The following is a 23,702-nucleotide window of genomic DNA, read 5'->3' as shown; positions in this document are numbered from 1 at the left end:
CTATTAGTGAACTTGTTTAATTAATTGACAGAATTATATCTATTTAGCATTGAGAGTATATAATTACAGTAAGATTTCACTTAATAATGGAATGGATAATTAATGGAATTTTCTTTGAAGTGTTTACTTGTTATTTCATAATATAACTTTATTACTTTCTTATATACAAATGCATAATTCAAGAGAACTCGAAATGGAAAAAAAGTAACACGATTTTTAATAATATTCTCATTTGTTGTTTCATATAATTATATGCATACAATGTGTGACAAAAGCAAATTATACTGTTGACCTGTATGAAAACACGGAGGGATTGAATCGATACAGAAACAAGTTACACGGCAAATAATCAAAGTGATTTACTACGGAGCCTTTGCGGTATTAGGGTCAGGGATTTGCGAGTCCCAAATGAGATCTCTCAACTCTTTCCGCAAAAGAAAATAATCTGGAATGCGCTGAGGCAGAGGAAAGAAAGAATTAATTGAAGAGGAATTTCATCTTCTCCGCATAATGGTTTCCATTGACTTCGATGTAGGCCGTGGCATTAATATTTTATCGTTCTGTTCAATGTAATATATACACCCAAAAACAAAAATGTGGGAAGTAACCTCGAGTCGTAATTTACAATTACTTGCATTTTCTTCGTGGCATAAATTTTCTTTGGCCAATAACTGTGCAAATATTTAATTGAATCAATGTTTGCCATGATTAATGCAGTGCCTAACGATTTATGTTCATTATATTTAGAATAATTTGCAATTGTATAAATATCAACCAGATATGATTTATACTATTATTCATGCATTCATGTCAATCGTTTTAGTAAATTAGAAATGGAAAGTTTCTCAATTTTTATTTGTACGCCATTGTTTTCATAAGTTCATTTATTAGGTTCAATTTTTACTTAGAAAAGAATATTTTATTGCCGACTTTTTACACAGAATTATAAAGATGCGTCTTATGGTCCGATCTGATTGTTATAACGTGTTTGACGCCTAATGTGTTAATTTTATGAGAATGACGCATTTTGTTATATCGTCAAGATTATATATAAGTTCTATTTACATTATAAAGCGCAGCTTCCTGAAGATGCAAGGATTGGCCACATAAGTAAATATTTATATGATATTTACTAAGAGAAATACATTGGTTTGTTGTGCGTTTGGTGTATTTTGAATATAAATGGCATATTAATGCAATATCCGGTTTTACTAGTTTGGAACTATCGTAGAAGTGGATTTCTGCTTTTCTTGAATTATTATATTGCAGTTTCAAATAAAATTCAATAACACGACGATAAAGCTATCAATAGCTTCACAAATTATATCACGTGGAAATAATGTCATAGTTTTGCAGTGATTTCATAACATATAATATTTATATCTATTTGAATAACAATATAGAACAATATTATTAAAAATTTCATACATTTTCCATTCTATTCATTCAACTTTTAATAAATTTAATGTATCTAAAAAAAATCTCCAAGTTTTCTAAGAAATGTAGAGATTACTATATTGCAAAGATTATCAAACATGAAAATGAACAAAATAATCAAAGAAATGAAAATTTATAATTAGATGCATATGCTTCATTCAGTTCTTATAGTTTCGAAATTAATGTATAGTAAATATCTGTAGTGGTGATTCCGACTATTTATAGATGTGGGACGTGTAAAAATCTATTTTAAAGAAGGAAATTAATTAATGAGCAATTGAAAGAATGAACGTGTTCCAAAATAATTATTTTTGATTAATACAAGATATACAAAAAATAATGAATGAAGATCAAAAATATTCAAATTTTGATCTAATTATAAATATGATTATATTTTTTTTTGTTGCTTTTAAATTGTTTTGACAAATTATCTTTTAAGTTTTCTAAGAAATGTAGAGATTACTATATTGCAAAGATTATCAAACATGAAAATGAACAAAATAATCAAAGAAATGAAAATTTATAATTAGATGCATATGCTTCATTCAGTTCTTATAGTTTCGAAATTAATGTATAGTAAATATCTGTAGTGGTGATTCCGACTATTTATAGATGTGGGACGTGTAAAAATCTATTTTAAAGAAGGAAATTAATTAATGAGCAATTGAAAGAATGAACGTGTTCCAAAATAAACTTGTATTTTTGTTTACACTTTAAACTTTAAAATAAGCCGTTTGTACTAATGTTCCGAAGATCTCTTGGGACAAACTGGAAATAAATTGTGAACTAAGCAGATGGCGATGGACATAATTTATGATAATTTCTTTGTATATAAATAGAATATTCTCGGCTAGGAACAAATATAACTGATTTACGTTGATTATTATATATCAACAAAAATAATATTTATTTATATAAATAATTAATGATGATGATTAATGTAGTGTAATGATGTTAATTGTTTCAGTGTTTGCTAATGTGTCACAAGTACAGCTAATACATTGAAACTTCTATTTATATTTACTTTCTTTATACAATACTATTTCCATTTTGAAGTACTTGTTCTCTTTTTTGAGAATACAGGAATTGGATAGGCTTTATTTTTAAATTAGAATTAATTGCTTTTAAATTATGAACGCCAGGTAAAATTAATGCGAAGGTTATCAAAACTGATGACTCTGATGTATTAAGTGTACACGAATGCTCATTGCTGCTGCTATTAAACAATACAATTTTAATATGTTTAGTACGTTGTAGCCAAGTAAACAATCTGAGTCATGGGAAAAGTTTCTATGAGTTAAGCCAAAATAAAAAGATTTTCTTTCAAAATTCTTGTTTACCACACTTGCACACAGGATATCTGGAAACGCTGACGGCAGGAAATTTAGTTCAAGCCACAAACAATGCTCATCATTATTTATCTATATCACATTTCAGTGATACACGCATCCATTTATATAAAAAAAAATTATATAAAGTAGACGGGCGTGTACATTTACTTTACAACTCTTTGCAAATTTTCGTACTTTTATTATTTTTTTTTAAATTATGCTTATCATTCGTTTATATCGCTCTTTACGCTAATTGTCGCAGCGATAAAGCACGAAATGATGGAGCGGCACACACAATCACAAGAAACTCAGACACGGTCTACTGAAAGTTATATAATATTAGTAAAGTTTTAATAACTTCGCGTCGCTATTAATAATTTGTTCCGTTGTGTTTCTTGAATTTATAGAATAGTCGAGCAAGTGCAGGCAATCGAATGGAATGAGAGTGTACCACGCGCCGCTTGCGCGTTCGAAAATAAATAAAGACTTAAGGTATAAACAAGTTTCGTTGCGTTTCGTGTGATAAGTTATTTACTTTTACTTCTTGATTATTGCACCGGGGGTCGGGATGAAATACGGTTTTCCGAAGTTCGCCGTGTGAAGGAGGAGAGGTGAAGAAGGTGCGACTCTCTCGCACAATGCTTTTTCTTCATTTCGCGCCGTCGCGTCGCGGATTGTTTGTTAATTGTCGGCAGCCGCGAAATGGAGGAATCCAATAATAATTGTAAGCAAAGCGGAAAATCGTAGAACAATACACTTGTGTATGTGTGTGTGTGTGAAGTTTCCTTGGAAATTTGAAGTTTTTCATCTCGAAGTTTGGAATAAAAGTGATATGTCGTGGAAGAGGCAGTACGAGGAGTTCCATCTGGGCAGGGGTCTCGAGAAGCGCCTACTCCGCTCCTACTCGGTATTCCATTCATCATTGCGTTTCTTTCATTGTTGTCGATCTTGTTGTTCTGTCTGTTGTTGGGCCGGAGCTGCGCTATAATTAAACGTTCTTAAACGTAAATGTTCAACACCATAAGTAGCAGGTTGATTTTAAAATAACTTGTTACTATGATGCAACCAATACACATTTCTCCCAATAATAATAACGAAATATTTCAAATTAAATTTATTTTTAAATTAATTGATCTATGTTTTATTAATTCGTTTGAAATTTGATTGCAGGAATTGGGATCTCAGCCGTTGCCTACTCTGACGGACGATGTGGAAACTCTTCCGTTGCCGCGGCCTCGGTCCGGTACTTGGGGTGCCAAAGACTCCAAGAAGGAGTCCAAGAGCAAGAAGGACAAATCCAAAGATAAAGATAAGTCAGAGGCGAAGGAGCGGAAGCGCGAGAAGGAGAGGGCTTCGCGCAGTGGATCCGCCTCCAGGTCGAGTTCCGCGGAGAGGCGGAAATCCGGCGAGGATATTCAAAGTCCGAAACGCGGCGGAATGCTCGACGCCTTCAGGAGTAGATCGCATTCGGATGCCAGCAAGAAGAAGGGATCGGCTCTCATGGCCACCATGAAGAGTGCCATGCTTGTAAGTGTAGAAGTGAAAACTGCAATTTCTGTTTTTCTTTACCCTTTTTGTTTCGCTTTCAGCATACGGGTTTGATGCACGCTAGACCGAAGGCACCCAGAGATGGTTCTGCCCATCCAGTTCGCGATGGTACGCACACCCAGTACTATCATACTGTCACCGCCGCCTCCTCCAGCAGAAACCCGATGACCAAAGTCATGGATATCTTCAGGAACAGATCGCACCAGAGTGTCCCACCGGAGGATCGACGAAAGGTAAGCGGTTTCCTATCAGTTTATAGTGTAACGTATTCATGGCGTTTCGAGTCCAACGACTTATGTAAAACCGTTTTGCTACATCAGCGTGTACATTGGGTTGCCTACCGTGATACTCATATAAAGCAATTAGAATCATCCCTTATATTTCTTAAACGTTTATTAAAGCTTTTAATATAATTATAACTTACTTATTTATAATAATAATATTTATTGCAATCCTTATACAGAATACACAAAGTAAATGAAAGTAATATAAATTCTAATAATTCATACCTATTGCAAAGAACTATTGACCATACGTAATTTTTCTGCACTATTTATAATAATAAAATAGGATTAACACGTTGACTGTCGACTACGAGATAACTCCTAGATTGCGTTATTTTCTAGGACGCCAACTACGAGTTATCTCGATGATACTATCATGCCATTTTTGTGCAGCTACGATTAAACTCGAATATATTAGTGCTAATATCAGAAGCAATTTTCTGGGAAAAGTACAAAAAATCTAAATGTCTTTTTAGGCCAGATTTCTGAAAATTGACGAGGCAGTCAACGTGTTAATAAAGTTTAAAAATAAATATTATTAACATCTTTATTATCCTATGTGGATCAAAGGGTAAATATTTGTTTCAATAAGAATTATTTTATTTTAGAAATCAAAAACTTTAATTATATAATTTCAAATTACTCTTCTTTTAAGAAAGTTTATCACATGGCAAAAGTCACCAACTACTGTTAAATATTCAATATAATATTACTAAAAAAAAATTGAAAATATATTCATTATATGAGTGAAGTTTCATTTACTTTTCATCGCTCTTAATTTTATATTAATTACGACACTTTAATCAAAACATTATGAATTTTGTTCATATTTGTTGTAATTACTTATCTTTATAATTTATTTTAAAATTTGGTTTAAACAATATATTAATAATTGTCAGTAATACAATATTTTTATTGATATATAAAATAAAATATTGAATTTAGTATACCGGTTGATTCGAAGAATATAAAGTTCTAAAAAAATCACACTAAAATAATGGAATCAATCGCTTTAGTTTGAATTGGCATTTACAATTGACACATTCCCACATAATTTACATACCCCGCCTGTTTGGAAACAATTCGTCCAACTGACAAGTAAATACTACTTACTGTATATAAGATAAATCGACATGCTGTGAACATTAAATTGTGAAGCGTTTACTTGCTCATGATTTATTGCATTTATTTAATAGATATGCTACTAAAAACTTATCAATTTGACCTTAACAATTCTATCGAGCGTACAAACATTGTTTTTGGATAGAATTTTACTCATACACACCTCTTGTTGACATGCTTTTCGCATTAAATACTTAAAAATCAATTGATTCATACAGTACACAGGCAGTATTTGATTATTTATTTTTTAAATTATCGTCCTAAAAGCTATTTTCTTTACCTCTATGCACTCTCACTTTCAAGGTCAGTGAAGAAACGCATTGTAAATAGAAATTACGAATTATTACTTTTTATGATCTGTTGCTGTTCAATTAATTGCAGAAATCGTGGATTTTGTTTTCGTGTTTGTTTCGATTAATTTTATTAATCAGTGAAATAAATTTAATTTGTTTCAGTTATTTTTAGCTATGACGTTTTTCATATAAACTTTATTTCATTACTATTACAAATCTTCAACATTGTTACTTCAAAGACTTTTTCAACCAAGTTCACTAAATTTATTAGATTCCAAACTAGATTTATATTAAAATTGCATGCAATTCCTTTTGTAGATTATATCTTTCATGGTATTAATATGAACATTAAATTAACATTGAGGTCAAGACTTGACCTGTTAAATTTAACAAATGTACCTATAAATGAGTATCTATATTTAGACATAAAATTAGAAACAAATTCTCTTAAATTATATTTCTTGAACATTAAATTAACATTAACTATTATTTACAAAATATTATTTACAAAATATTATTTACAATTGAATTGTCAATTCGCAAACAATACTTTTCTTAAAAATGAATACCACAGATTGAAAATACCACCTACAATGCAATACAAATAGCAGTTAACAAAGGACTTCTCTTACTTTTGTTTTTTTTTATTGAATCTTCAATCGGTGCTGCAATCACAAAATTTGTGCATGGTGTAGCAGAAATATAAAAGGAAGGAACGTGTTTGCTCATTCACACGTCAACATATCGAGATAATGATAGTCTGTAATGATGACTTGGTCTTCTCTGACCGTGTTCGAAAGCATTCCCAGCCCAGTATCACTTCGGACGTCGCTTAGTATGCTCATTTACGTATCGGAAACAATTAATTTACTTCGCGAAACCACGTCCATTAAAAAAGCAGCGACATGCATCCTACTTACGGAACGATTGTTTTAGTTAACGAGACGTTGCTATCCAAAGGTTATTGCGGCACATTCGAACTGTAAAAAAAATAATTTATCAAGTGCATCAAAAACGTCTGGTAATTAAAGATCGTTTCGCGAAGATCTCAACATAAATTTCAAGTCATTCCCATTACATAATTCGATTATCTTTGAATGAATGAACTCGTTCAAAAGACGCTTTAGTAATTTGATATTAATAAAAATGCAACTTGTTGTTGATTCTTTTATATATATATATATATTTTTTAAGTACATCGGTTTGCTAATAATAACCAACCAGACAGTAATTTGTTTATGGATTCGCGTATAAAAAGCGCAAGCGGCATGTGTTTTTGAGTGTCGATTGTAATTGAAATGCGCTATCTCTTGTGTGCGTGTGTTTTGATCCACTTTGTTGGTCTCTTCGTGTGGGTTATGTTTGTGATGCTGATGAGATGTGAGTTCAAAGATGCAAGGTCAATGTAAACACTGGCATTCATTTTGCATCGATTCAACATATTTAGAAGTGTATCAATAATAGTGTGTGTGTGTTTGTATATATTTTAGTTATAATAAATATTTAAAGCCCGAGCATGACTCGTGACAGCTTGTTTTGATAGCAAATACTGAATACACTGATTCTGTTGAAATCAATTGTAGTTGTGGAATTTAATGAAAACGATCATATTTGCAAAATATGTTTACGTATTTTCATTACGGAATATTTCGTTAAGGTGTGCGTATTTATGCAATTTATTTTTGTGTTGTTATTGAAAGGAGTAAAAACTGAGGTGCTGTATATTATTGAAAATAGCATATTTATACTATCAATTTGGTATTTCTATATAATTTCTAAAGCTAAGAGTGATAAATCTTAATATTACATACACTCAAATAGTGCACACAATGTTTGTAGTAAGTTACCATACAAATTGTAATATAAAGTAAACTATATACCAAAGTATATTTACTTCGAAAATCTCTTATTTAGCTTATTTAGCATAAATTTATATAGACAATTGAAAAACAATACTTATTAAATAATTAATGATTACACAGTGAAGCTTCGATCAGTGAGGATTCATTAGTGATTTTAACTATATTTTAATTGAGGAATAAAACTAAATTCTAAAAAAAAATGGTAAACAAAATTACTTTAATAATAATATATTGCATCAGTACAAAAAAAACATATACAGAAATAAAAAGAACAAAATAAATATATATAATTTCAAAAAAGTCAACTGATACAAAGGGCTATTGACCATAGGTCTTTCTGCCCTTACATGCTTTATTAGTCCGGTTTCAAACAGTGCGATATATTAAAATAAATTCTATGAAAATCTTAAGTATACAATAAAAGTAACGAAAGTATATTTGCTTATAGTAGAGGAAAATTATTGAATTAACTTAAGTGTAAATTTAAACTGAAAATTCAATTCAATAGAATTTACAAGTATACATTGGTTATGAAAAAAACATCAAGTATATTAGGTATAATAAATTATGAAATTATTCTAATTGTTAATTGCTCCAAGATAATAGATGTATCACACATCGCGTAAGAAAACAGGCGCAATTATGGAATATAAATCAAACCAAATATGTAATCAATTGTGTCAACATATTTTGTTATTTAGTTTTAAACAATGTCCTTTATTATTATCATGATTGGACTTTGTGTATAATTGTATTATTACTTATTGCTTTATTATTATTTTTTCAACCTTAAAAAATATTTAGATGAGCAAATGTTTTTGGAAATATATTTGTGCAAAACTATTATATTTCTATTTTTCATAAGAAAAACATATATTATTAAATTTGGACATAAAATATACCTATAATGCATGATTGCAGTACTTTTGGCCTGTAGTTAATGTTATTTCAATATTATACTGAATGATAAACATAATACAATTATTTATTACGAGACTGTTGCTGTAAGCTTCTTGTTGTATTTCAAGCTTGTACCTGTATTCATCAAAGCGATTTGGGTTTAACAAATGAAATCATTCAAATCCTTTGCACATATCAAGCGTAAATACAACGAATACCTCGCATAGTACGGCCAATATTCCGGACTGTTTAAAACTAGATTAATCGGAGACTTTTTAACTGCAAAAAAAGCACAAATGAAGACTTGGGAAATGAGACTATAGTGAATGCGAACTAATTGAAGCCGCACTATGCGAAGTACGTTTTATTAATAATTTAATAATGTTTATTTTGTTTTTTTTTAAATTTTTGTTTTAATTAAATTATTTAAATAGATATTCAGATTCATAGAATTAACATACATTCATTTCTTGTAATGACAATGATATATCTGATCCAGACGATACGCGCCAATGAATGGTTTAAATACATATTAAAGTTGAAAAACAACTGATAATTAATTTGTGTGTAATGTTCATCACAATTTCTGTTTACAGTCGAGTACTGGGAACGAGTGCACATAGTAATTGTATTTTCCAATGCTTAAACAAAAATTTGCTATTTAAAGAATTCGTTATTGTTAAACAATTTTATGCGATTTATTTAGTTTGAATTTTTCAAAGTTTACGAAATAAACTTGTTATTTCAGTTATTAATGCATTCAATTAATTTTTGTCTTCAGTCGGATAACTAGGTTAGTTATCTGCACATAATTTATATAATGTTTGAGTTGTAAACACTCTGCAGATTGCTAAATAAATGTAAATAATATGAGCGCGATTAAAAGGTTAATAGTCCCATTATATACATTTTTTTCTCTCAATTACATGCAGTTGCTTTCAATGCAATTTTAATCGTACTTAAAGCCATTTAAATATTTATAAAAATCAAATTTATTCAATTTTGACAGTTTAAAGAACTGCTTTTAGTTTCAGGTGGATGAATTAAATGGAAATCTAAAGTATTTTAATGTTCATTTATTATTTTCATTGAGAAATAATCTGTTTTCGTTCAATTTTTTCCATAACATTTTGATTATGTTTATTTGTTTTATAACATATACTTATCAAACAAATGAGAGTTTAATAAGATTTTTAAAGTTAATCTAAAGAATCAATTTAATTTTATAAGTATAGAAGACGTTTGGACTAGAAGATTGAATGTAGATTAATCATAGATTATGCAAACTTCAATCTAAATCTCGTACTAATTGAATTCGATTAAGAATTTATATTGTTAAGTAATAATTAAAAACATATTAAATCAAGACATGAATATCACGTTTGGATATTTAATTTTTTATATAATGTCTTTGTGTTTTTTGTTTAGTGATTCAGGTTTGGATGTGTTATTTCCGCGATTATTGGAATAAGTGTGATTATTTTTATTATTCAATTAAAGTATTTTAATTGCTCTGCAATTATTTGCAAAAAGCGAATACACTACTCGGGTTTCCCATATTATTTATATTTATTTCGCTCCGACAGAAATAATCTATGCAGTATGGTATTTTTAATTGAATAATTAGTTCAACATAAAATATATTCTTGGAGAATTTTTGTTACAATTTTATAAGATGGTTTTTAGATACAAAATTGTAAAAATCTTTTATTATGAATAAAAGAAATCCCAATAATATTTAATTGACAATAAATATAAATTATTACTTCTATCTACTTCTATGAAAATATACTTAAATATTTCATGTAGTATATATTTAACACTAGTTTTATATTTAATCAAAATGGCTGAGTTATTGCATTGAAAATCTGTCAATAATGTCAGATATTCACTTTTTAATTTATAAACTGATTCTTCTCACGTTTGAGTATGAAACATTGAATCTTGTTAAGAACATTATTGAAATTTGATATTTAACTATTAATTTAGAAATATATTATTTGATGCGACGTTAAATTTGATATGAACTCATTTGATATGAATGGAAAAGGTTGCGCACTTGTATTTAATCGAGATAATGGTATGAATTACTGCCTGTTGTTCTTTGCAGAGATTAACCGAGGCAATCTTTATTTAATAACCTGATTCACGCGTCAGTTTGTTAAAACAAATGAGATGTTGACGGTGGGGGAGGCGGTATAAATAAATGCGATAACATTTCAATATTTAGTTATAGCAGCAGCAGCAGCATCGCTGCTCCGGTGAATGCATTACTCAAGTTACATACTTGCTTTGTTCGTCTGAGATGGAGCTCGAGATACACCCATCACCAGAAGTTTTCGGTAACGCGAGTGGCGCGCTAGAAAATTATCCAATTTCCGAATTAATGCATGCATTTATCAAATTGGAGCGACCTTGGAGGACGAAGCGATAATATAGAAAACAACCCTAATTTCATTAATCTAATTTCAAAGTTTAATTTGCTCTAATTACATTTTATATGTTTTTAAAACTCAATAAATTGCATTATTAATGTTAATATACTTGTTGACACTTGTTTAATTGTATAAGAAAACGCAAATTGGGCGTCCTTCACAGAACTCGTTCTACATGTATTATATATATTTATTTTTTATATTTATTTTTACAAACTCCTCCAATTGAGAGTGTCAGATGCATTTGATAGACGATTTTCAGTGTATCTGGAGAATTGAAAAGAATGAAACGGAAGTGGGGGTAAAAATATGCGAGGTTTTCAATGAGGATGACTTGGAATTTCATAAATTTTACTTAAACACAATGGCGCGCCGCACTTGCATTTTCAGTGCGTCGACAACCGAGAATTGTTTCACCTGATTGTTGAGTTGTTGTTTTTTTTTTGTAAATGTTACGTAGCTTCTATACGAGCAAGCGCGTTTATTTATGTGTGTTTGTTTTGTTTTTTTTGACCGAGAGAACAATTTTCCGTTATCGTCGCAGGTGATGCGATATGCATGTAATGTAATTAAAATGCCATAGATAATTTCCATATAAAGCCCGGGTTTCTATTTGTCGAAATCAGTTTGCTGGAGATAGCTTTTGGTGTGAACGAAAGCATGTGACACCACACGGATTCGTCGGTCGTAGCAATAATGTCAAGCTGAATGCGAATTATTTTGTTGCGTGGAGTCTCGGAGTAATTAAAAGAGTGCAGTGTTTGAATACAAAGAAGGAATATATATATATATATACGAGTGGGGTGGATGTCGTCCAGGATGTCGCAGTATTTCAGGTGGATGAAGAGTAGTGCCGGTATTAGAAAGGAGGACGAGATTTTCTCGAAGCCACGTAGCCGATCCTTGGATGCGAGGAGCCTGGAAGCATCCGGCGTTCGGCTCGTCCTGCAAAACGTAGGTGCATTATGCAATTTTTCTAAATTACGGAGATTTCCATCAGCCTAGATAGTTATCATTTCGCGTCCTTTGGGAGACACACGCATATGCAGAAGCTCACCATCATTTGACGGGATGCGTGGGTGCGTCTCTCTGAGGCCACAATAATTTTACAATCAACGGCAGACGACCTTTGCGTCCAATGAAATAATGCAGTTAATTTTAATCTGCACAGCAACCATCATTCACATAATAAGAACCATACTATACAAAAACACAAGATTGTCGTGGCCGACCATTTTATTATATCATCTATTGTATAATTAATATGTATATTTGTTAGGTCTACCACTTTCCTCTTAATTATTCCAAAGCATATTTTACGTATCCATCAAATATGCAAACGGATACTTGTTCGTGATTATTTAGAATAACTTGTGAAATATTCCGAAGAACGGAAAAGTCAAAACTGATTTCCTTACCTCGCAGCATCCCCTTTTGGAAATGGATACATGTTTGTATTATATTATTTAGTCTTGGACCCTCAATGAAGAAGATAGCTTAGTTGGAGGATTGAAGTTTAAACATGGACTTTCTTGGAGAGTCCAGGGAAGAACACTTGCATCGTAATTATTAACTTAAAAAGAGAATGTAGCAATTAGTTAATAATCCATGAGATCAACTATTGTATATTTCACTTCTCAATAAAAACTGATGAATATTGCACTACACAACGACATAACTACGAGATAATCCAGTGTCCAGAGATTTCTTAATCCCGAGACATGTCAAGATTATTAAAGTTATACCAAACACATTTTAGTCAGTATTTTTATTAATTTATGGTAATATTTTTTGAAATTGGTATTTCGTAAAATAAACAATCTGTATATATTCATATTTTAATAAGTATAAATCAAGTGCGATTATCAAATTCATTTTTTTTAATCAAAGTTCCATCAAAGTCCCGGACTAATTGAGAAATTAAATTCATACTAAAAAAACGATTCTTTATGTATACAAAGTAAATTCGTGTATTTTTATTTTACTCAATTAAAATTTTCAAATCGGACAAAGCCACACTATATTATTGTACCGACAAATGAATATAATCACAAATATTTTACTTAAAATATGGAATTTTTTTGTAATAATCGGTGTAATACTACTGACCACGTGCTGATTTTAAAAATTGTTGATAACATTTTAACTAAAGATAAAGTACAGGTATGAACTAGTTCCGTTCCAAAATTTGTCTAATTATATAAAATTCGCAATTAATAATTGACTATTTTTAATTTTTGTAAAACATTTCACAAAGGTTTCTATTTATGATCGAATCATTTTTATCTCGTTATTGGAGGTTATTGCAAATACACGTTTTTTTCAGAAACATATTATATTGTATTTGGATTAAATAATAGACGAATAAAATTATAATTATTATGTAAACTATAGTTACAAGATAACGGTGTTATTTTATTTACAAATATTAAAATAATTATCAGCGATTGTTTTGTTTAGTCGACGTCTAGTTAAATAAATATGTTATTATCTTCTATATCAATCTAATCCAGACACGTTTATTTTTATTGTACTCAGTACTCGAGATCTGCATCGATCGATCTTGAAGTATCGTCCAGATTGTGACCTATTCTGTATTTGCTATGTTTATTGATACATTAAACATTCTTATTGCAACCTAAATTGGTATCTGAGCCTTTTCATCTAAGATTTACCATAACTGCATTGCCATACTTCCATGATTTATCATTCGCACCTTAGCATTGCTTGTTATTTTTCAGTGCTCTATGATTGATTACAATAACTAAAGCAAGGCGTGTGAGCGCATACCAAGGATATGCATTAGAAATGAATTAACAGTGAAGGTATTAAACTACAAATAGATTTAGATTTGTTTAATTCTAATATAAGTTATAATATTAAGAAATATAGAAATGATATGTAGACTGATTTAAATAATCTTAAAATGTTGCATTTAACAATAAATTTCTTATGAGATATCAAAGGATTATGAAAGTTTGTATATTGAAAGGCTATAAACAATAAGTTACCATCTACAAGAATAAAGTCAATAAAAGAAATCAAGAAGAAAATTCCAAAGTCAAACAAAAATCGCTCGAGTTTATTGATTAAATAATTTGGTGCTTTGTGTTTAGGATTATTATGGTTTTATCGTGATAATCTCCAGATTATATACTTAGTCTTTGATTACATTTTTCTTTAAGATTATCACAATTTTTGTAAATTTTATTAGTGTTTATCCAAATTGTATAAAAACAAATTAAAATATTTCAAATTACATTTATTTGCATAATTATGAAGAAGGAAAGTAATTTTGGTATTATAGACAACACTCTCAGCAATTGCAGTTATCTAAAATATATAATTGAATAATTACAAAATTAGTTAGTTTAATGATGAGTTCTTTCAATCATGTCTATATAAAGTAAGTCTTACAATATTAGATACGACGCATTACGATTTTTAGTTACAAAGTGCGTCCTATTCAATCAAAAAATACGGTATGTTTCGGTAAATGGAATTTCCCGCAAATGTAAATTTAAATTGACAATAAAATAATTCTTTGTCCATTTTCGATTTGCACTTTGTCCTTGTCGCATTTTTCTCTCTCTTTCTCTCTGTATGTGTACAAATATCAATAGTTGCTTCTGTTTGCAGGTTCGCAAATATTTGCCAAACCTTATTTTGCAATTGCAAAGCAAGACAAATACGCTCCGCCATATATGAAATGCAAATATTTGATGCAGTGTTTCGTTTAGCATTTATAAAAAAAAAACGAGGCGCACAATATGTATTATATTAAAGTTTCTACATTTTCTTTATATATTTTTCCTTTACTCAGTTAGAAATGCAAATGCTGAGGATATATAGCAAATACCTCGAATAGTCCGGGTAATCGGTTTCGCCAATATCTTGGACTATTAACTAATCGATGAACTAAATACAAAAATAAACCGCACAAAACGAGGCATTACTGTTTAAAAGAAAATTAAACATTCTACTATTACACGCATGTAATTGCTAATAAATGAGGTGAAAAATAACTTTATTTTCTAAAAAAAATAGAACTAAAGAGATGGAACAAATACATAATAGAAGAAAATTTGTACATACTAAAATATATATATATATATATAAATTGTGACATGCTTAGAGAAGTAGATAATTAATTGTGCGGAAGTTGAAATCTTCTTCGTGAATACGGCATAAAATTGTAAGTTGTTATTAACATTTTGAAGATTAAAGATTAGCTTCGATACTTGAGAAACTCCTGCAAAACGAAACTTTTTTTTTTTAATAAATATCCATGTACAGTCATACTTTGATTAACGAATAGGATGCTTACAAAGTGAAAACATATTTACAAGTATGAAGTTTAAAATTTGACACTGATCGCTCATCAATAACAATTCGTCCTAAATCAGGATCATTTTATCTAAAAAAAAAAAAGAAACGTGTTTAATGTCATTTAAGCAACTTTTTAAATCTTTGGATGTTAATATAACGGTAGGAACTTAATTTCCTTTGTCAAGAAGAGCTTTTTTAATCTTCTACCGAAAAACCATCATTTTCTGCATTCAATAATACATTCAACATCCTATTCATCGACATTTTCGAAACTTATTGATTGAACCATTTTGATAACTTCATATATAATTTCTTATTTTCGAATTCAATTTTTGCGACAAAAACATCTTCCTTTCAATATGTTTACATTTGTAAAATTGTGCTTGAAATTGTGGACATCATTAAATTGAAGCATTGTTATCAGAGGTATGTTAATTGTTATGTACATTAATTAGACTTCATTTTTATTGAAGTATTTATTTGTTCTTTATTTCTCTGATCTGTTAACTTTGATCAATATATAAAAAATATTAAAAATGCAGAGAATGCTCATTGAAATATTAGGTAACAGCGTAACTTGAACTAGTTTCAGCGAAGTGCTCAGACCTGTCTGCGAGTTGCATACGATGATGCATATGGAAGTGAATGATCACTGTTATTATTAGCATCATTATTTTCGGTCTGGAAGTGCGAGAAAAAACAAATGCGGTTTCCAAATGGAGCGAATTTATGCTGGTCGTATATCTAGAGAACTTACATGAAACACATACATAAAATATAATATAATTTTATGATCGCGTTTCGTTTTGTGTGAAAGCGATATATAGGTTGAAATAATAATTATTGTTATTATGCGCGACTTTAAAGCGCGCTTAACATGCTGCATTAATTAACAATATACAAAACACGTACACGGCTTCGAATGCAGACTCAGTTATTCTAAAGTTCAGTGTTAAGAAATCGCTTATTTATCGACGATGTTCTCGATTTTTTAATTAATTTTCTGTTTTTTTCGTCTGTTACAGAGAGCTACTGCCCAGCAATTATCACAAGGTAAGATTTTTATAAGACATTATATTATAATGATTCTATATAAACTTTGCAATGCAATGAGAGTTTTGGTGAGAGATTATGGTTATTATCAGTCTTCTATTAACATATATTAGAATTTTGTTTTCAATTGGAATCATTAATTTTTAAATACAATTTTGTCTTTCAACGATTAAAACTGTTGGATGCAACTAAAGTAAATTGAAGCTAGATATATTTTTATATTTTTGAACTATTAAATAATGAAAAAAAAACTGGTAAGATGTTTTTTATGATTAAAGAAGTGCTTTTATAAAGATTTGAATAAAACTAAATTTTTTGTTTTGAAAATAAATTTGGGCTGGAAAGGGTTAAAATAATTAGCAGATTTTTTTCATGTAAACTGTCTATTTTGATTTATTTAGTGAAATTGCTATTAATATCTTTCTGTTCTGAAATTACATTGAAATAGTATATATATATATATATTTAATTTGATCAACGACTTTAATAAATTGATCGTTGTTGGAAAGCTCCGAATCGCGTGTAAGTCTTCAATACTTTTTCAATTGCCAGACATGTAATCCTCCTTTAACCTCTATAACTTTATTTGAACTAACTATTAATGATTCTACATTAAGAACGTGAACTAAATAAAATGCTCCAAAGCTCTGACCTAATCACATTATTAAGCAATGAGTATCAACTGTTGATATTAATGATTATTGTTCATATTAATACAGAATAGTTGAAAATGTTTTGTCAAAGAAATACTGTTTTTACTTATGAGAATGTAGATTTTGGATAATTGGATAAAACATATGTTTTTTTAACCAATTTGTGAAAACGTTTTTAAATAACAAATTGAGTTAATTTTTTGTTAACAAATTTAGTAGATTTTGATTAATTTGAATTAGTATAATGAAAGTATTGTGAAAAATGTTGTAAAAGTTTTCATTTAGTTTCTGCTAATTAGTAGCTTGAAAGTAAATTTGAAATCGGTCATCTGCGAATGCGAATAACAAAATATAATGTTGTCATCGCGGATGCAATTTGCATCAGGTGATAAACTGCAAACCCAATTAGTAAACTGGATTAGAAGAAGATCCAATTAACAGATTGCGATTGGCGTGCGTATGAGGGAATGATCTAATTAGAAATAATCAACGCGTATCGAATTAATCAGCTTGCGGTCATCGGCGAACTGCAGAAACGATCCCATTTCTGCAGTGCGCAAACTGTGTTAGTGGGTAGCGGTGACGGTGGTGATGTATCGATTCGTCGCTGAAAAGGGGGTTGCTTGAAACAAGGGTGTAGTAAAGGATGGTACGTGCACTGCACACAGCCGAACTCTGCGACGTCGGATTATTATATAAACACCTGACGGCTTTCAATATTTATGCGCGCACATTTTCCGTGCACAATCCGTCTTCTCCGACCCGTCGTGCATTTGGGTAGGAAATCGCTGACATGCAAATGAAATCACGTACAGCACCCATCAACGTTTGTTGCACTCCTCTTGCAGAATAACTTTGTTTTCAGTTTCCGATGATATCACACTAGACCTAATTGGTTATGCTGTCCGCACATCTGCACATGTTGTTTTTCATAGCACGATGCGACAATAGGTCCAGAGGAACGGGGATCACGTCGAGAAACAGAGAATTGTGTTTATATTTAAATCCAGAAAATGTGTTTGACTATAAACACACGTTTACTGCAAGTTGCAGTTTTTATTACCTGCGACACGGAACGAACGGGGTCCTATTAAATGGGTATTAGCGCGACTGCAGCATGCTGCTTGCCTGCGTAACACGAGATCCTTCTCATCGCGAAACTTGAGTCGCAGTAAATCAGATTTATTGGAAATGATTTTGCATTATTAGCATGTACCTGAATTCACGCTGTTCATTTTCAACAAATTTATGTAATATGATATTGCTACCCTTATTTTCAATTATATCTAAACTATGAAATAATTATTTAAAATTGAAAATGAATGGAGTTCAAAATGTAAGTGGAATTCATTTTCAACAATTGTATAAAATATATAATATGAAATTATTACCCTTATGAATTACAACAAGAGCACAAAAATAATAGTAACTTTCCAAATAGAAAATTGTAAATATTTTATAAAAAAAAAACGTTGATACTCTCAATTTCGAATGTATATTCTCAAGTAATTTCAAAAACTAAAAAAGTATTGGAATTCAAGTTTATATTATATGAATATTATTAACAGATTTTTTTTATGAAAATTTACAAATGTATTATACATTTTCTTGCTGTTATATAGTTTTAGTTGAGCAGTGTTAAATTGAGTTTATATTTACAATGTGACAACTTCTTATTATAATTGGTCGAAATTCGTAGATTTATTTATCTTTAGTCGATTAGCCTACATTGGTTATATATCAAATGTTGTATTATGTTATCAAGTATATATTAAAATTGATTTTTAATTATGAAGTAATGATTTTTATATAATATTTCTTATCAGTTCAGTTAATGCATTGATTACATCAAGGATATAATAATTGGTGGAAGTGGAAACGTATAATTGTGGAAACTTTGGTCTATTTAAAATTAAACTCACAATAAAGCGTTTTTCAATTTATAATTAAAACAAGTTATATTTGTCTTAACATCATTTAATGTATATTTTGGCTTCGTTTCAACATTTCCTAAGAGTTTCATCATTGTTCTTCACTTATATTATTTTTCTTTTTCATTATTATACACTTTAAGCTGTTTTAGTTTCCTTAATTTGCATATATTAAGATATTACGTAATGCCTCGCGGGACTTGATGTCACTATAAATTGCGGAAGTAGTTGTGAACTTTTAACTGCTTTTAACCCGAGAAATTCTTTCGCAGCAAACACTAAAACTTGAATTGCGCCGAGGAAAATGCATGTGCGTAATGTATACTTATTTCGAACTTCAAAGCAACAACAACAAGCAGGTGATGGTAAACTGGATAATAATAATATTATATCATAATTAAGCAAATATCGCTCTATATGGTAAACACGTAGTTCGTTGACGATGATGATGGAGCCGTCAAAACACAACCCACATCTGTTTCGCTTTGTAGATTGCTTTTCCAAAACCATATTCAAATTATCTTTTATATTTTCGTATTTACGGCGATATGGAATTGTTATTTTATCCGCAACGAAATCGAATGATATACTCCTACCTTGCTTGAAACGTTATTTACATAATATAGAATTTTATCGATATTAGGTAATTTATATTGTGTGAAATGGATACATATATTGTAATAAGCAAAACTTATATGAGCACAACATGAATACAAAGAAAATACTTTAACTGAGTTAATAATTGTATAGTATTTATCACATTAATTGATACGAATTACTTCTTTGTCGTGCTTTATTTTTCTTTTTCTTGTTATTGTATGGTTCTAATTGGATGTCAACAATTCTTGATTAGTTTGTTGTTTTCGCTAATCCGCAACATTCTATTGATTAAGTGTAAAATTAATATTTTTACTGATTATTTATTGGCTCATTGGGGGGATAGTTCAGTATATTTATAAATAACCTTGAATTCTATATTAAATGCAGCAGAAAACCGTATGAATCATCCTTGTATGTCGCATTTATTTATCTGACTTTACTAATTCATACACACGAATTTAATATGATCTATTTGATCTCATTCAGGACATTATTTTTTGAAAAAAAAGTTTCAATTTTTAATTAAAAAATAACGAAATAATTGCAAATTCGTCAATTAATTAATTCTGTTATATTAGAGTTTCTTTGCTAAAAAGTGTCATGACAGGTGTTATATTGCGCAAGTTAAATATTAATTAAAAATAATTACTTTTTATTCACCTTCAAAGGGTTTTCCTTTTCTTATTTGGAAATAGTTTCTTTTGGCAGTCTGAAGTATTGCATCTTGAAAGACGCATTGTGTAACCTATGACCTTTACAAGATGCGATCTCCGCAGCGTTATTCACATTTCTTGAACGAAGTCGAGTATTTTGCTAATGGAATTTCAAAACATAATTGGTTCCATTTGATGCACACAGGACTATTTCTTCTGTCGTCGCATCTCATCATATACAAAACAATATCTAATAAGATTGAATCCATTGAACTTTGTACATAGTAGTAAACTAATTTTTGTTGAGATGAATTTAGAGATGTGAATAAAATTGCACTACATTGCTTCTACAATTTATTGCACCGATAACGTTAATAAATTATTTTCAATTAGTGTCTTGTAAATGCAAATCTTGAATGCAAACTTCTTTTACAAGACAATGTGCTAAGTGATTCGATATTTTGTTGATAGAAATAACATCGAATCTTACTGCTTCAAACATATCTATGTAAATTTCGCGTGGGTTCAACGTTATTACTCGCACCATTTGGTATTGCGCAACAAAATTATACATGCAAATTGCCGTATTCTCTCGGGTTTAGATCTGTAGTAGTAAATACGAATACAACAATATTTCGCATAGTACTGCTTCGATCAGTCTTTTTTTTCTCTATCTGCTTTTTTTCTAGGGTATATTTCTATTTTATTTAGTTCTTCGCTTAGTCTGGTTTCAAACAGTCCGGGATATTGGAGGAATTGATTACCCGTACTATGCGAGGTTTTGCTATATTTATTTTACAATAAATCGTGTCAATGCAGTAAATATTTTCCACCGGTTTTAATATATTTTTATGAAATAATCTCTAATTATTAATTAATGTCATTTTCAAATTTAATTAACTAATATCTAAAGATTAGTTAATAGATTTGTAAAATAAACACTAAAGATCAAATCTCAAGTGTTGACTCAATAAAATGTTTATTTATAAATTATAATTTGTCATATGAATCATTTTATATTATGTTTGCATTTAATTAAAATTGAAACAATTAATTAATTAAAAAAATAGTTTGCATTATTGAAGTTACAATTAGTATATAATAATTTATAATACAAAAGAAAAGTACAATTTCAAGAGAAATAGTCTTTTTTTCAATTTCTTCTTGTCATAAATTTATATTTACTCAGACCCACTAAGACATTTACTACAATTTCGAGGCCCTCTCGAGTCTTCTAAAAGCTCCTCCAATATTAATGTGTTTTGCATGAAGAAATGCTGTCTTTGCAATAAGAATTGTTTTTTTTTGCATCAATATAAATATGTTAATAATCATGCATAATAATTCAAAAAATATTTGCATATAATAATATTTGTCTTTATTCAATAATTGCATACAATACATATTTTTATTGCAGTGAATAAAATAATGTGAAATATAAGATATTATATAATAACTGCAAACATATAATATTCATGCTTCGTATTTTGTTGTTTATAAAATTATGATGTGTAATTTTGAAAATATACAATGTTATAAAGTTTTTTTTCTGGCTCACTAAACGCGGACAAATGCTATAATTACAAGCACTCTTGAGTCTTCAATAATAGAACAATCTGCAATATAAATGGCTTCCAGGTAATAAACAAAGCCGCTTTCGAATGAAACCAACAAAAACATTTTTATTATGGTCAGTAAAAAAGTTATACTTAAAATATGATACTTAAATAAATATGGACTATAATATATCACCTACTACGCAATACATTCAAAATTAATGTTAAATTTCCGGAACAAAATATGATAATAAAAAATAATATAAAAAAATTATATATTTTTTATTAATTTAGACAAATTTCATAATACTGTTTGTACATACAATATCAATCTGCAATATAAATGGATTCCAGGTAATAAACAAAGCCGATTTTATTACAAAAAAAAAGCAACAACAAAAGTATTTATTGTGGTCAGTAAAAAAAGCGTTTAAATGTGATACTTAAATAATTATAGACTATATATCTCTTTCTGTACAAATCAATAAAAAAAACACTTGCGTAACAAAATACACATGAAAATATTGATATCTTAAATTTTGTTGTGTTTATTTTTTTGTATTAATTAATTTAGACAAATTTTGGATTTCAATTATAAAGTTTCACTAATACAATTTTAAAATATTTTTTCTACTAAAATATAGAATTTGAAGTAATTGATATTTGGTTTACTGAAATTGAAAGAGTATTATTTTGTATTTATGTATTTATATAGGAAAAATAAAAAGTGTTAATGGCGGTCCACTATAATTTACCTAAATTAATGAATGTGCATAAATAATGAATCTGCACCACCATTTGAAAAGAAAGAAAAACAGAAGTGATGAAATCTGTCCCACTAATATACGAGCAATTTGAAAAGCTTGTATGCAATGTAGGGTTTATGTTAAACATGGACAAAGGATTGAATGAGTGGATGGAGGATGAGTCCTGGCGCATATTCATAATATAAAAAAAGAGAAGAGGAGTGCATATGTTCGTATTCATGGCGAAATACACTGCTCTGTCTCTCCTGTATGATGAATTTACGATGTCAAATGAATGTCGTCGGATACTGCGACTGAAATTCGTCCAAAAGCGTTTTCGAGTAACGTGCGATAATAATTTTCAACTAGAAAGATTTATTAACAATAACAAAAAAATAATGTCACATTCAACACGTGTCGAAAAGGTGTAAAGAGTAATAAGTACGTATAAATATTTAAAATGAAAAAAAGAAAAAGTGTTTTTTTTTTATTATAAGCAAGTATTGCGTAATAGAATGGATCGGTTCGGTGTTATATAATATGGGGAAATGCATTCGAGTTGTAGGATACGGCGGAGTACGACGGTGAGGCTTTTGTTGTCGGCCTGACCCATTGACGAAGACCTTGAGAGTGCAGCAGCCCCCCTTAACGTAACGTACACATACTGTGCTATACCTGCTGCTAATGCGTTGCTTAATATATTCGTATGTATATATAACATCGAACCCTGGAATTGATCTTCATCTTCCATGGTGTATAGCCGTGTGATCGGAGTTGCGTACTGGGCGACCAGCAGACAGAGCCAGGCCACTCTGCTGCTTCTAGCTAGGGTCTCTCATGCGGCTCGCGAGTCGATCGGTTTAGTCATTTTAGTGTTGCCGCGGGTGCCGGTAATAATTGTGACAGCAATAGCAGCAGCATGTGGTTCTGAGCCGGTATATGGAAACATGTGTTCTTAGGAAAGACAAC

General features: G+C 29.8%; 1 protein-coding gene across 2 annotated transcripts in view; it reads left to right on the top strand.

Moving 5' to 3' along the window:
• Positions 1–23,702, top strand: part of LOC108563529 (5'-AMP-activated protein kinase subunit gamma-2-like) — a 99,212-nt gene that overhangs the window by 32,388 nt on the left and 43,122 nt on the right. For both annotated transcript variants that reach the window (XM_017922230.1, XM_017922229.1), the window contains exons 3-5: positions 3,939–4,295; positions 4,358–4,549; positions 16,567–16,594. In XM_017922230.1, the coding sequence (XP_017777719.1) occupies positions 3,939–4,295; positions 4,358–4,549; positions 16,567–16,594 (577 nt within the window). The remainder of the gene's footprint in view (positions 1–3,938; positions 4,296–4,357; positions 4,550–16,566; positions 16,595–23,702) is intronic.

This window comes from Nicrophorus vespilloides, unplaced genomic scaffold (genome assembly GCF_001412225.1).
Source record: "Nicrophorus vespilloides isolate i.1.1-1 unplaced genomic scaffold, Nicve_v1.0, whole genome shotgun sequence".
NCBI lineage: Eukaryota > Metazoa > Arthropoda > Insecta > Coleoptera > Silphidae > Nicrophorus > Nicrophorus vespilloides.
The sequence above is the reverse complement of the archived record's forward strand: the minus strand, read 5'-3'. Positions and strand labels throughout refer to the sequence as shown.